At 36.3% G+C, this 14152-nt stretch overlaps 3 protein-coding genes across 4 annotated transcripts in view; 1 reads left to right on the forward strand and 2 right to left on the reverse strand.

Annotated features, from left to right (window-relative positions):
• The first annotated feature begins 24 nt into the window (after window positions 1–24).
• On the forward strand, window positions 25–3091 carry LOC134806571 (histone-lysine N-methyltransferase Suv4-20). The gene is made up of 3 exons (XM_063779879.1): window positions 25–293; window positions 600–929; window positions 1103–3091. The coding sequence occupies exons 2-3, from the start codon at window positions 609–611 to the stop codon at window positions 2903–2905; spliced, it is 2124 nt and encodes a 707-aa protein (XP_063635949.1). The 5' UTR covers window positions 25–293; window positions 600–608; the 3' UTR covers window positions 2906–3091.
• A 5339-nt stretch (window positions 3092–8430) lies between these two features.
• Window positions 8431–10811, reverse strand: LOC134806290 (RING-box protein 1A). The gene is made up of 5 exons (XM_063779510.1): window positions 10586–10811; window positions 10472–10499; window positions 10272–10393; window positions 9592–9677; window positions 8431–8627 (listed from the first exon to the last, which is right to left on the reverse strand). Exons 1-5 carry the CDS (start codon window positions 10676–10678, stop codon window positions 8615–8617), a joined length of 342 nt encoding a protein of 113 aa, XP_063635580.1. The 5' UTR covers window positions 10679–10811; the 3' UTR covers window positions 8431–8614.
• A 2786-nt stretch (window positions 10812–13597) lies between these two features.
• LOC134806572 (proton channel OtopLc-like) overlaps window positions 13598–14152 on the reverse strand; it is a 36186-nt gene continuing 35631 nt past the window's right edge. For both annotated transcript variants that reach the window (XM_063779880.1, XM_063779881.1), the window contains one exon: window positions 13598–13789. In XM_063779880.1, coding sequence (XP_063635950.1) covers window positions 13604–13789 — 186 coding nt within the window. In that variant the 3' untranslated portion in view covers window positions 13598–13603. The remainder of the gene's footprint in view (window positions 13790–14152) is intronic.

A 14152-nucleotide genomic window follows, 5' to 3' on the forward strand; every position in this document is an offset into this window, starting at 1 on the left:
TACTCTAACATGAAATCAAATAAATGAATGAACGAGCGAAGAATCGCTTGCAAGAAAACATGGTTGTTTTTCAGCTTTCATAAAGACTCGTATAAAATATTAATGCGTTTACTTTATATTTTATTCTCGTATAATAAAGATGAAAGTATAAAAAGATAAATGGAAACTACAAGTTTTGTTATGTATAATTTATGTAAATAACCTAGCGGGCTATCGCGTCTTAGGAGTGCTTATGTACAGGTGGAAGTTACTTCGGAAATAAACATGATTATTGTGTTTATTCAATGATATAAGTGAGTGTCACTGAAAGCTTAATTATTCATCTATCTAAATTGTTCAAGCCGTGTCGCAGCTATGTGTTATAAGAGCGTATAACTAAAATTTTTGACGTGTCGTTTTTTGGGTTTCGTGCTTGGCGGCCATGTTTGTCCTTTTATTATATTAAAAATAATGAGCCTGGGCAACTGTGGGACTGTGAGAATACTTAAGTGAAAACAAAAGCATTTATTATACCCGTCAAGTTCTCAGTGAAAAAACCTCGTGTGCATGTGAGATGCCGATTTTGTGAAGGTAGTAAACTCGCGTCCTTTGTTGTGCAGGTATTCAGGATGGTTGTTGGATCAGCCAGTTATCCAGGGAGGCAAGTGCTCCACAAAATGCAGCCCATGGGCATGACACCGCGCGAGCTGTCCGAGTACGATGACCTGGCGACGGCGCTCATAGTGGATCCTTACCTGGGCATCACCACACACAAAATGAATATTCGTTACAGACCTCTTAAAATGAATAAAGAAGAGTTGAAAAACATTATTAAAGAGTTTATACAGACTCAAGACTACAACAAAGCTTATACTAAACTAGCAAATGGAGATTGGATGCCTAGGCATTTTAGCAAAAATAAACATCAACAAAACAAACTTAGAGAACATGTTAGTATTTACAGTTTTATTGGTATCAAAGTAGTTTTAAATAGTAACTAAATTAGAAATTTTATTTTCCTTAGTTTTTGGATGTGAATTTTGTTGTTTTAATAATATAAGTGCACTTGATAATCATGTTCATGAACTATCAGAAAATTGAAATGTTTTCTTTTATATTTCAGATTTATCGTTACTTGCGAGTTTTTGACAAAAAAGCAGGGTTTGTCATAGAGCCCTGTTATAGGTACACATTAGAAGATCAGGTTGGAGCCAAGATATCCACAACCAAAAAATTTATTAAACATGAGAGAATAGATTTTCTTGTTGGATGTATTGCAGAAATGACAGAAGAGGAAGAAAAGCAACTACTTCATTCTGGAAAAAATGATTTTTCAGTTATGTACAGCTGTAGAAAGAATTGTGCACAATTGTGGCTTGGTCCTGCGGCTTACATCAATCATGACTGTAGGCCTAATTGTACCTTTGAAGCCACAGATAGAGGCAAAGCCTTTGTCCGTGTTTTGAGAGATATTGAAGTGGGGGAGGAGATTACTTGCTTTTATGGTGAAGATTTCTTTGGCAATGGCAATTGCTTTTGTGAGTGTGAAACTTGTGAGAGACGAGGCAAAGGGGCTTTTTCTGTTAAAAGTGGTGACACTGATGAACAAGCCACCCGATACAGATTTAGAGAAACTGACAATAGAATTAATAGAACAAAAGCTAAACAAGGCCAAAAAACTGTGAATGGGAAAAATACTGAAAAAACTCGAATATCGCGACAACAAGATTCTAATATAGTATCACCTTTAAGTATGAAAGAAATGAAACAAAAGGGCTTAACAAAATATGATGCAGAGCTCTTGATCGCTCAAGGGTGCATTGCTGATGTTGTAGATGGGTCTATTCATAAAGAGGCTCAAGGTAGCAGGGAGTCTTCAGCGTCTAGTCGCGGTGAACGATTGCGGCGGCGTACAGACAGCGGCCGGCCTGCCGTCCCGGGCGGCGTTACTAGCACGGGCGCTGCGACCAGCGCTAGTGCCGCATCACGCCGCGTGCCTCCCTCTCGCTGCTACAGCGCCACTAGTTCACGAAGCAGCCGGGATTCTCATACAGGTATTGTCTTACGTAGTCACAAAAGACTGCTTGATAATGGCACCCAGTCTACTTGCCCTAAAACCAAAAACATCACAAAACAAAGTTTAGAATCAAAGCTGGGGAAAAACATCAACACACCTAAAGATCATCCTCATATTTCTACTCCACTTGAAACAACAGAGGCAAAAATAAAAACAGAAACTTCATTTGGCAAGCATAAAGAGACTGTGAGAGACGACTGCCATGGGGATGTCACTAAAACTGATTTAGATAATTCTGAGGACAAATCTGATACGAAAAAATCTCCCCCACATGAAGCAGAAGCAGTCAACCAGACTGATGAATTAGACTGTCCAGAAAATGTCTCTGATGGTAAAGAAAAAGAACAAAACATTGATGTACCCTGTGAAAGTGATAATAAATGTATGAAAAGTGAGATTTATGACTTTAGAGAAAATGTTAACCCAAGTGAGCCTATTGACAGTAAAATGAACAAGAACACAGTAGAATTATCGAATAGTATTGAAGAGTGTAAAAAAGAATCTGGCTCAGGGCCACCCTGGCTAGCAGATAACTCAAACAAGTCTAGTGAATGTCCTTGTACCCCGCCACGCAGAGGATTGAAGTTAACCCTAAGAGTGAAGAGAAGTCCTGTGGTAGAGGAAGAGATGGACTGTGGGAACTCTACAGATGTCCCTGAGTATGAGGTGCTAAGGCTAGAAGGCGTGGACCCAGACACGGTGCGACGTTTGAAGAAACGGCGTCGGTCAAAAGAGCGCCATCGCAAGCATAGCCCTGTCCGTCCACTACCACCCATGAAACGCTTACGATTAATTTTTGGTAACGAAAGCCGTACTATTGATTTACCTACGGCTATATCAGCCGACTGACAGGCACGTTTAGCTTATGGGTATATATTTCCACCGTTATTATTCAATTATTAGTTTAATTGACACTGACTAGGATTATTTTATCTAGTATTTATTTTGTGACGTGTACTTCTGATTGTATTGTGTGATAGGCATCAGTTTTTTATTTAATAATTCCAATGAAATATTTATTAAAATGTAAATTTTTACATCTCGATCTTGTTATTTCATTAGCTCAGGTAATATTTTAGCTTTCCCAGTTTTTTTTGTTTTTCTTCTGTCTTGTTACATGAAATAAGTTGTATTATTTTGAGTTAGGGTAAGCAACCCCACTGTTGGCACTTTTACTAGCACATACCTACGTAAAAGCAATATTGTCTCGAGGTAACAATGGTTATAATCCGGCAAACGTGCAAGTATCTGATACTTAGGTTGCCATCAATAGGGTTGCTTCTTCTTTTAAATTGTTCATGATTTCCTATAAAAGAGTGTAAAGCAAAATAAATTCGTAGCAATGTTTAGGTAGGTACTTTATACCTAATGTTATAGAAGACTCTAAAGGTTATTTTAAGAATAGACGTGTAAATTTAAAAGTTGCTGTTGAAAGTGTATTTTCTGCCATTGTTATTGCTTAGGTAGAAAAGGTGCAAAATTATCACCAGGGTTTTCTGAGGTTTTCCAGTACTTCCGTATAAAATTACTCCAACCAAATACTTTAACATAGACTGTTTAGATTCCTGCCTGTCGTGTCGTACATTTTAAAATCGTACAAGTATTCAGCTGTGCTGTACTTAGCGAAAATATGTTTTCAAGAATATTCATTTTTTTGTACAGGAGAGGTGGCTGAAATCATCTGAATTGTTTAGTACCGACTCTTGATGCTTTTGCAGCTGCGTTTTGCAGACCTGTGAAAGTAACTTAAAAGTTGTAGGTACTAAAGTGTGCAGACGGTATAATAACTTCACCACACCAGCTCGTAAAGGCTCTCTTTATTACTGAGAAATTGATGAGAATTTTATCCATAAGAGGGTCAAAGTACATAATTTGATGTAAATGTTGGTTGAACTTGATGTGATGATGAAGTGATGATTTTGAGTGATAACAGCTGATAAATATTTAATAGCGTTCATTTGCATTCGATTCGTAATGTTTTACAATAAATATTTTCCTCGCGTTGGTATGGTGAAAAATATTGTGTTTCACTGTGTAGACAAGTTTGTTTAACCCTCGTGGCTTGCAACAATCGCAACGCTTAAAATTCCACTTTTCCGACCACTCGCTACGCTCGTTTCATATTGAAATCTTTAGCTTGCTCGGGTATCAATCAATTCAATTAGTACGAGAGGTTAAACATAACAACAACTTTTCCCCTTTGTAAATCAAATAACCACTAATTGTTGGCAAATATATTGCGTTGTAATTCATTATTTTTATCATGTAGATCCCGCTGAACATAATTATGATTATCCCTTAAGGCCCCAGTACACAATGGGCCATCGCCGGCCACTCCAAGGGACGCAGCCATGCGGTAGAATGAGATAGCAATATCACTTGCTCCCTCTAACGCATAAATGCGTCCCTTGGAGTGGCCGGCGATGGCCCATTGTGTACTGGGGCCTTTACATCGGGCTAAAGTACATGTACTGGGCATTAAGCCCGCTCCACACTCGTGCGCGAATCGCGGCGCGAAGCCGCGAACGCGAGTGTGGAGTCGAATTCGCAAATCTGTTTTATGCTAATATGCTCTAGAACATAATAAGCAACTTTATGTCGTCTGCGCACGACTTAAAGTAGAACTTTACTCGCATGAGAAGTGAAAACTAAGTTTGTATTAGAGTATAGAGTAGGGTATTTGTTGCAGTTTTAACGTCTCTACATAATACGACCAACAATAATTCATTGATTGTATTCGATGTGTAAAGTCTAAGACAAATTAGTGCTTCGAATTTGACAAAAACATAGATGGCGCTGTGCGGTAACTCTGAGGGTCTACCGAGAAAATCTAGCTTTCGTTATCTGCCTCTATCACTCTTGCATCGAGCGATGACGATAGATAACGACATTTCGAGTTTCGCGATAACCCCCCGATTGTCAAAAATTGACGTTTCAAATCATGAATCTAGGATATACCTGGATCTGGCATGAGTGGTGGGGGTAACTGACAGAACGGGATAGTCTTATGTATCTTTCAGTAGTAGTAGCAGAGAAAGCGGTATTATTGCTTGTCCTTGTCACAGTCTCACTTTTTGTTTGTTCCCCACCTTTTTATTAGTATGGAGAATGGTGGGCAACAAATGAATTCGACCAATCACAGTGTCGAATTTGCGTATGTTTTGTCCCTCACGGAGGCACGTGTATACCACTTCTATGCGATCCTACCTTGTCAAACTCAAGGGCACGATTTTTTCTTAGACTACATAATTATCTTTACAATCAAAACTCTTTGGCACAACTTTAGTCGTCCGATTGCAGTCTTATCTTTGTAGAGTCTGTTCGGAAATCTCTCCTGCAGACTAACGTCTTATTTTAAGAATGAATTAAATATTTACCCAGTGCTGTAATTTCCATACATAGGAATTACCCTCACTAAATGCACTAAGTACTGGTTTTGTTTTATTGAATATCAATCTGCATGCTTAATTTGATTAGTTTCTAGTTTTATTTATATACCACAGTTTGAAGAGAATGCTTATTTGGAAGACAGATCTCACATAGGAATTAATAAAGATTACTTAGGAAACCAAGTCGCTGGCCTGTTTAAATCATGTTTTAATTAAGGGGTTAATTAGATCTATTCTTTCGCCGGACATCGAGTAAGCTGCTTGCTGTATGTCATTTAATTTTGTAACGTCCTATTGGAGCTACTTAGTTATTATACTGAATGTAGAAAAAAGAACAAAATGTATTGTGTACATAATATTAGCCTTAAACTATCAAAACTAATGTTTTTAAGACAAATGCTCTACAATAGCTGAATGTATTACGTTAAGTATAGTTTACCTATTCGTTCGTTACGTTATAGTTCGTACATTGTGTAGGCGTAGAAATAAAATTTTGAATCTTTCCTACCCAAAGAAAGATAACATGTAGATATAATGTACCTAATGACGATTCATAGGTAGGTGCACTGCCACTCACTTGTATATAAAAATGTGATAAAATATACTAATTTTAGGTATAATCCGAAATACTTTTCAAGAAACAAAACGAAGGCCATCCCATTTCCATGTAGGAGCAAGCCGGGCGAGCTGGATTGGCAGAATGGGTCCTGAGGGCCTACCGCGAACCACCAACGTACGAATTTACAAGTGCGACAGAGAGGCAACTCGTCGAACGTGGTTCGCGGTAGACCCTCAGATGTTTGTAGCTCGACTTTGAAATGGGCCTATGGCTTAAAACGTTTAGTTTAGTATTTATTTATATTTAGCTTAAATTCCTGGGGGCCTACCCGCCATCCTGACGCTCACGCTTAATACACGGTTGGCAACGAGGCTTCCGACCACTGCGAGGTTGGTAGTGTGCGACCATGTAGTAGAAAGTGGCACCCAAACCGTATTGCACTTTGCAATAGGGTATTATACTGTATTTAAAATAAATTATTTTACACCATGCATGAAATAAAGCACCAGATAATTATTTGAAAAACACAGATCGGAATTATTTTTGAACACAAGTTCTATTGAATAAATCGGATAGAAGTATAAAAAGTAGGTGAGTTGACCGTGACGTCACGATGTAATGTTTCATATAAATTCCATATTAGCCAATCGTTTTGACAGTTCTAAAAAAGTAACTGATTTGACTAGTAGGAAAATACCCTATTGTGGTAAGTTGGTGAACTATGATTGACGGAAGCTTGGTTGCCAGCCGCGCAGTACGGGCTTACTTGACAGCTGTATGCACAAGCAGCGAATTTTTGGGGTTATTCCCACTAGTTACCACCAAGTTCTTACCAGTGGTAACTACTGGGTTTTTTTTTCCCACCTTTTACCACTGGTAACTACTGGGAAAAAAAATTCCCACTAGTAACCACCAACTCGGCTTGGTGGTAACTACTGGGAATTTTTATTCCCAGTAGTTACCACCAAAATATTGTTAGAATTCAATACTAATAAAAACAGTATAAATAGTATAGTATAAATGTAGCGTGCTGTAATAAATAATTATGTGTCAGTTAGTGATTCAGTAAACTGCTTTAAAAGTGATCAAAAATATTAAAACAGTTTTACCGGTATAAGTGTAAAAACTAAAATAGAAGAGTCTCATTCTAGTTAAGTAGAAATTAACTTAGTATCCGGATTAAATTTATCTTATTAACTGTAAATACCTGATGCCCCTCTGGTAGAGGGTTATTACCATCCCGCTAGCGTGGGTGTTTAGGCAATCGAGCCAACCAGCGTAACATGACCGAGCGATGTACTACCCGAGCGTAATTGGAATGCGAGCCTATGCTGGTTAGTCTGAGCAGTCAGCCCATCCGTAGGGCGCTCTAAGCGGTTTTAATAACAACCATGACTTTTACTTATTTAGCTTGACTACAAATTATGAATACCTACATATTCCAGCTCTGCGTCGTGTTATAATAGAACGAAATGAAGTAGCTGTAAAAAATAAAACGAAATCAGTTCTGTCGGTTTTTGACTAATTTGTTTGTTCGTTTGTATAAATATGTAATTCAATTTACAGTTAATAAGATAAATTTAATCCGGATAATAAGTTAATTTCTACTTAACTGCAATGTGACTCTTCTATTTTAGTTTTTACACTTATACCGGTAAAACAGTTTTAATATTTTTGATCACTTTTAAAGCAGTTTACTGAATCACTAATTGACACATAATTATTTATTACAGCACGCTACATTTATACTATACTATTTATACTGTTTTTATTAGTATTGAATTCTAACAATATTTTGGTGGTAACTACTGGGAAAAAATATTCCCACCTTTTACCAGTGGTAACTACTGGGAATAAAAATTCCCAGTAGGTAACTACTGGGAATAAAAATTCCCAGTAGTTACCACCAAGCCGAGTTGGTGGTAACTAGTGGGATTTTTTTCCCCAGTAGTTACCAGTGGTAAAAGGTGGGAAAAAAAAATCCCAGTAGTTACCACTGGTAAGAACTTGGTGGTAACTAGTGGGAATAACTCAATTTTTGCTGCAATTTTATTATTATTGAAGGAAATAAGGACACGACAAATTTGTAAATATAACAATGAAATCGCGTTAAATAATGAGATCTAGGTATTGACGTTATTTAAAATGTGATTATACCTACTTACATCAAAGTACAGTAGGAAAAAGCATTCAATAAATTCATAGTAAAATATTTAATGGTATTTTATTTTTTCCCTGTAGTAGCAGTTCAGTTTCACAATATCTTTCTTAATTTAGTGTCGAGACTGCTACGTAGTACTTCGGCGCGCGAATACCCTGAAAGATAAGTGACCCTGCTTACCCCCCACGGCAGACTTTCAGCCTGTTAGGTTTTGCAAGTTGACTTATTTTATACTTATCATATTTTTTAATGAAATAAACATTACTTAGTTTAATAATGTTTTCCAATTTTTATTACAAATAGAAATTAAAAGTTTACAAGATACCAAGAATTAATAATCAAAATATTGTAATATTAGTGAATTTATTGAATTCTTAATGAAATATTGACATTTTAAACCCAACATTATTACACATGGAGGTCTGTGGTTCTGGCCCACCAGCCGACATCTAATGTCCATACCTGGAACAAATAATACACTGGTGAGTGAGTGAGTGGGTATTGCTAACCTCCATGAATTTCACATCCAATTCAATTGAAGAAAACTATAACTATCATATTAGCTCATGTATCTGTTGGCTTGGGTTTCAGTGGAGCTCTGGTGGCAGTAAAGCTAGAATTGCAGTTTTATCACTTACCTATATCAGAAAGCACATAACGTCGGTTGAGAATATGTTTGTGCCATATCCATTTTTGGCAAAATCGTTTTTTAATGATTCCCAAAATAACAAAAAATTAGCTATAATTGTCAGTAATCGGTTTTTGAAAAATGTTGTGCCATATCCGCATTTTGCTATAGGATAATTACACTCTTGCTACTTTATCACTATGCTGAGTCGGGACCATTTCGTGGCTATTTTACTTATTCTGTTATGTAATGCATGTAATGATATGTGTTGCAATGTTAAGTGTACGTTTTTTTATTTTTTTTTCATTTTTGTGTACCTGTGTTCTTTATGCCATGAATAAACTATTTCTATTTCTCTTTTAACAGAAAATTATCACAAAAGTGTGACATATCCCAAACGTTTGTGTCATATCATACATTGTATGGTTAACATTTACTCATCAAAAACGGATATGGCAATAATATAAATGCCTTTATTTTATGATTACCACTATATTTACAATATTTGTATGGTACTATAATTAGTAAACATATGTGCCTACATGATAAATAAGTTCAATATTTCCTAAATGTAAAACTTTTCGAAAAATATTTTTTTTGCTTCTTTTCACTCTCCTGTAAACGAATGTAAGTGGCATATGGCATAAACATATTCTCACCCGACAATATAACATAAACAAAAATGAGGCCAACATTGCTTTTTAAATTGTGACAAAAGTTCTTCATGGGGTTAAGGAAATGATATTCAAAGCTTCCTATTATTCTTCAATCTGCACATGAGTGTAAAAAAATACTTACTTTTGGAACTCCCATTCTCTGTTGTCTAGAGGACAAACTTGCCGGGTCTTCAGCCAACGTGAAATACAGTGAAAATGGAAGGCATGCTGCAAAAAACATTTGATTTATATCATTTAAATTATAATGGATTAAAATGTTTATTCAGTAAATGGTGACATACAAATTATAGAATGTCTAGTGAATAACCCAAATAAATAATTTTAAATGAAATAAAGTTAGTTACCTTCATATCAGGTTATGCGGTCTTTAAATGATTTGCTTTGTACAAGTTAACAATGAAATTTAAAGTTTTACAGTAGCGGTACATATCTAGGTTTGTGACATTATGTTTAATACTATTATTTTGTACTAACAGTAACACTCTTAACTCAGGGGTCTCGCAAACTTTTTGACCTGAGGGTCACAACCTGACTTTCGATTAATTTTCACAGGCTGGATTGTATAACAATTGTCATTTTTCGTAAGCCAAATTGGCAGGCTAGCATGCCGTAGCGGGCCATAATTTGAAAAGTCTAGCTCAAACTAACTGATCATTGGAGGACTTTTTTAACAAGGTTTATAAATTATCAGGAAATAGTGTTGGCGAACATAATATGTATGAGTGATATTTCCATAAAGGGTCATGCCTTTGTTTTGTAGAGACAAATATCTTTAAAGGTTTAAATGAAAAGGAAACTTACATTACAGACTCCCCAAGCTACTGTGCACTCTTCACTAGTGGCTGATGCCTGGTTAGCCTGACATTCTATGCATAGATCCATAATATGATTGCGGCAGATAGCGCAGTTATCCACCACAATATCTAAAACACAAAGACTTTTTACACATTGTTATGACCACATTTAAGGTTACGTGTTGGAATAAAATATATTGTACGAACCCCAAGCCCACAAGGCAACTGCGTTCCACTGAAAGAAAAACAGAAGTCGTTAGTGAAAACTGTGCCTTTAACAAAGTGACAAAACCGAATTGGCACAATGATGCTGCGATTTACCTTTTTGACTTCGAAACGCTTTTTGTCGCCTTTGCCACTACTGGACGAAGCCATCTCTACTTCCTCTTCGTCGACATCCATTGCGGAAGCCATTCTATTTTACAAATACCTTATTAACTTTGAAATAATGAATAAAAAGTGAACAACAATTTGTGTTTGACGGCGGTAGGGTTGACTTGCTAGGTTGTTTGAGGCTGAGGCTTTTCGTTCGGATTCGATATTTCCCCAATACCACAGATAAAGATTGACAAGAATGACGTAAGAATGAAGTTGAACCTATTTAAGTCAAGTTTTAAAACGTCTTTATGAATGTATAGTATGTATAATGTTAACTACTTTAGTGACCTCTTTACTTTATAAGAACTACAGAGCATTTCGCCGCGAATTCGTAAAATGATATTCAGGTAGGTACCGCTAGTTTGTAACCTAAGTTGGCACTGTTAGCAGTAGGCTTGCGCCTGCTCGGTCACTACAGAGAGCGCTCCGCTCTCGGTCAATCGGTCAAACGAACTAGTTCGGTCTTTTAGTTCCTTTAGTTCAGTACGGTCGTTGAGAGCCGGGAATGAATAGGAGTCGATTTTTCATTGGTTTCTTTCCAATCTTTGGTAACTGAATACAATTCAACTTGTACAATACGATGTGTCGGTATTAAACATTAAAACACCTTAACATAATTTAAAAATGTGAAATATGTCGAAATATATTTGATTTTCCTTCATATTTTACGGGCTTAGGAGCAAAGAATATAATACTCACTAGGAGAAGAACGGTAACTCCATACAAAAAAATGTCCCCAACCGTTTATACGTTTATACTAGTGGCGCCGTCGTTGTGTACCAATGGAACTAAAGTTGACAACCGGTTTAGCCTGGCGGGTATTGGTAGGTAGTAATTCTGTTGATAAACATATCTGTTATCTTCATATCACGAAATATATGAAAGATGCCAATATTACCCCTTGTTATGGAATTATCAATTAATTTAAATAAAAGGCATATTTATGTTTATAACATTGTATTATTTTATTTATTAAAAAAATGTTTTACATATAGAAACATACACTGAAAATTAAACCCTGACAACTTAATAAAAAATAGACATTAATAAAACGCATTCACAAAGTTTTCAGTATAATACAAATAACTTTAGGCATGCCTACCTATTACATTTTACACACACAGATACACTACACTTTACACACGGCATTTTACACAGATTTCCAACTTGTATTCATACATTTCTTCACGGTTAATTAATACGCTTTCCAGATGCGTTATGACGCGGTTCCTTCTGAACCTACTAAAGCTATGAATTTCTCTCAAATATGATCTTCAACAGCCGTTGCTCCGCATTTAGCACATTTTCTATGTGCATTGCTGTAATTCATGTAGATACAGACTTACAGAGTCTTAAGTGGTAGTACCGCTACGTTGTATTTATTATTTAAAGATTTAATAAATAAAATTTTCGTTATGAACTTTAACCACAGCAGTTGGACAGAGTCATTGACAAATATATTTTTTTATTATGGTGGGTAGACGTACCTACCCTCCATATATTTTATGAACATTGATAAAGACAGTTGGAAGCAAATATTCATTATAAAACTTAATCGCGTGTAGTTAAGTTTTAAGTGTTTTAAGTCCCGTTTTATGATTAATAATGTAAAAAATTCGTGAAAATTTAAATCTTAGTTGGGAGCAATGTTGCTGTAGAAAAATGTTTTTATTTTGATTACTGGCAACTTTTTCTAGGAGGCCAAAGCACACATAGAAGCTTCAGGCGCATACATGCGCAATTATTTGGGGACATAACTTTCTTAGGAAGTGAACAGGCCTTGCTTAGGAGTGTCACGTCGTTCTTTCATCTCGTTCACACTCGTGCCAGCGACATTGACAACCGTTTCGTTCCGTCTATTTTACGTTTCACTCAGTCAAGCGCTCTCGAATCCCACTGAATTAAAGGACTTAAAGACCGATTAAGAGCGCGCAAAAAGATTTACTTCCTTTCGGTCCTTGATGGGATTTCATTCTTAATAGTTCTTAGTTCAGGACCGACTCAAGCCTAGTTAGCAGCGATTTTGATAGCCCAGACTATGTAAGTGTTATTTTAAACGTCAAACTACTATGAAATAGGAATTTCATAGAATGTGGGTTGGGTAGGTTTGAACAGCTATGATGGAGCCGTTAACCACGTGTAGTACTATGAATTGTATCGTTAAGTCACCTCCTACATCTATGTTTCTTCTCAACCATTTTTAAATTGCCCTAACACGGGTGCAGTGTACCTAGAGTCTGGCTAGTGAAAGTTGAACCTGAAAAAAAAAACGGCAATTTCATAAAATCTGTAGCAGTCGGCCTTAGCAGGCGGCTCTTTGATTACCTACTCTAGGATTGCATAATTTTTACATGATTTTTATCATATCATGATCATGATATCTAGAATATGAAAATTATAAAAAGAATAAAATATTTGCAATCCGTGTAAGTAATCAAAGAGCCACCTGCACAAGATTTTTTGAAATTGCCGCGTTTCTTCTGGTTCAACTTTCATTCTCATTAGCCAGACTCTACTATGTAAATTAATCATTGTCTGGCCAAATATCAGTCGCACATGTCATGTGTAAGAGGAGACATACGTACGATGGCTTAAGAACCCTGATCATTAAACTTTATTTCATTCCCTAAAAAATTACATTAATATCATAGCGCTAGCTGAAGTAATTAGTGACAGGAGTACATACCTCGTCTTTAAAAAAAAAACGAATTTAATTACTATAATCTTGAAGTGTACCTACTTGTGGAAGCTTTTCTGTAGCGTTTTGGAAAGCAAGACAAGGTTGCTGCAGTAGAGAATCCTCGAAACGGATCAAAACATGTCGAGTATGTGTCGAGTGATGTTTCGACTAATTACCGAGTAACCCGTTGAAATTAGTTTAAATTAAGAAATGCAAATTGGGGTAGGATTAATTAAAATTTAAAAAATAAAGCTATCAATTCGTGTAGGTAATGGTTTATTCTAGGCTATGTGATATGTCTTTAATTCAACTTGATTAAAATCGGTGTCCCGCAGTTCTTTTTTCCTCTTATAAGAGTTTTTCCATATTTCGTAAAAGCAGACAGTGGCTTGAAACCTATAGCACACCAGAAGCGGCACTGACACGTGGGTGATCAACGTCCAGGCCCACACTCCGTAGAACTCCATCTGCAAATAAGTTTTTGGCAAAAATTTCATTTTTGGTACAAGCTTTTATAGGTGACTGTAGGTACTTTTCTTTCCACAGGCAACTAAATTAGTACCTACTTATCGAGACAATTGTAACCCCAAACACAGTTATTTTGCGTTGTCATCCAATTTAAATATGTATGCAAAATTAATCGGAAATCGGGAAGTACGTCAAATTTAGCTTCCAAAGATTTGACCCACACTCATAGGTACATACTAACAGGGCGAGATTAACTAAAAGCTTGTATTAAAGTGACGTCGTCTATACAATTTATATTTCAATAATTAATTTATACTATACCCTATCATAAGGTATTTATAATTTACCAGGGGCATTTCTCG

Source organism: Cydia splendana, chromosome 3, assembly GCF_910591565.1.
Source record: "Cydia splendana chromosome 3, ilCydSple1.2, whole genome shotgun sequence".
In the NCBI taxonomy this organism is placed as follows: Eukaryota; Metazoa; Arthropoda; class Insecta; order Lepidoptera; family Tortricidae; genus Cydia; species Cydia splendana.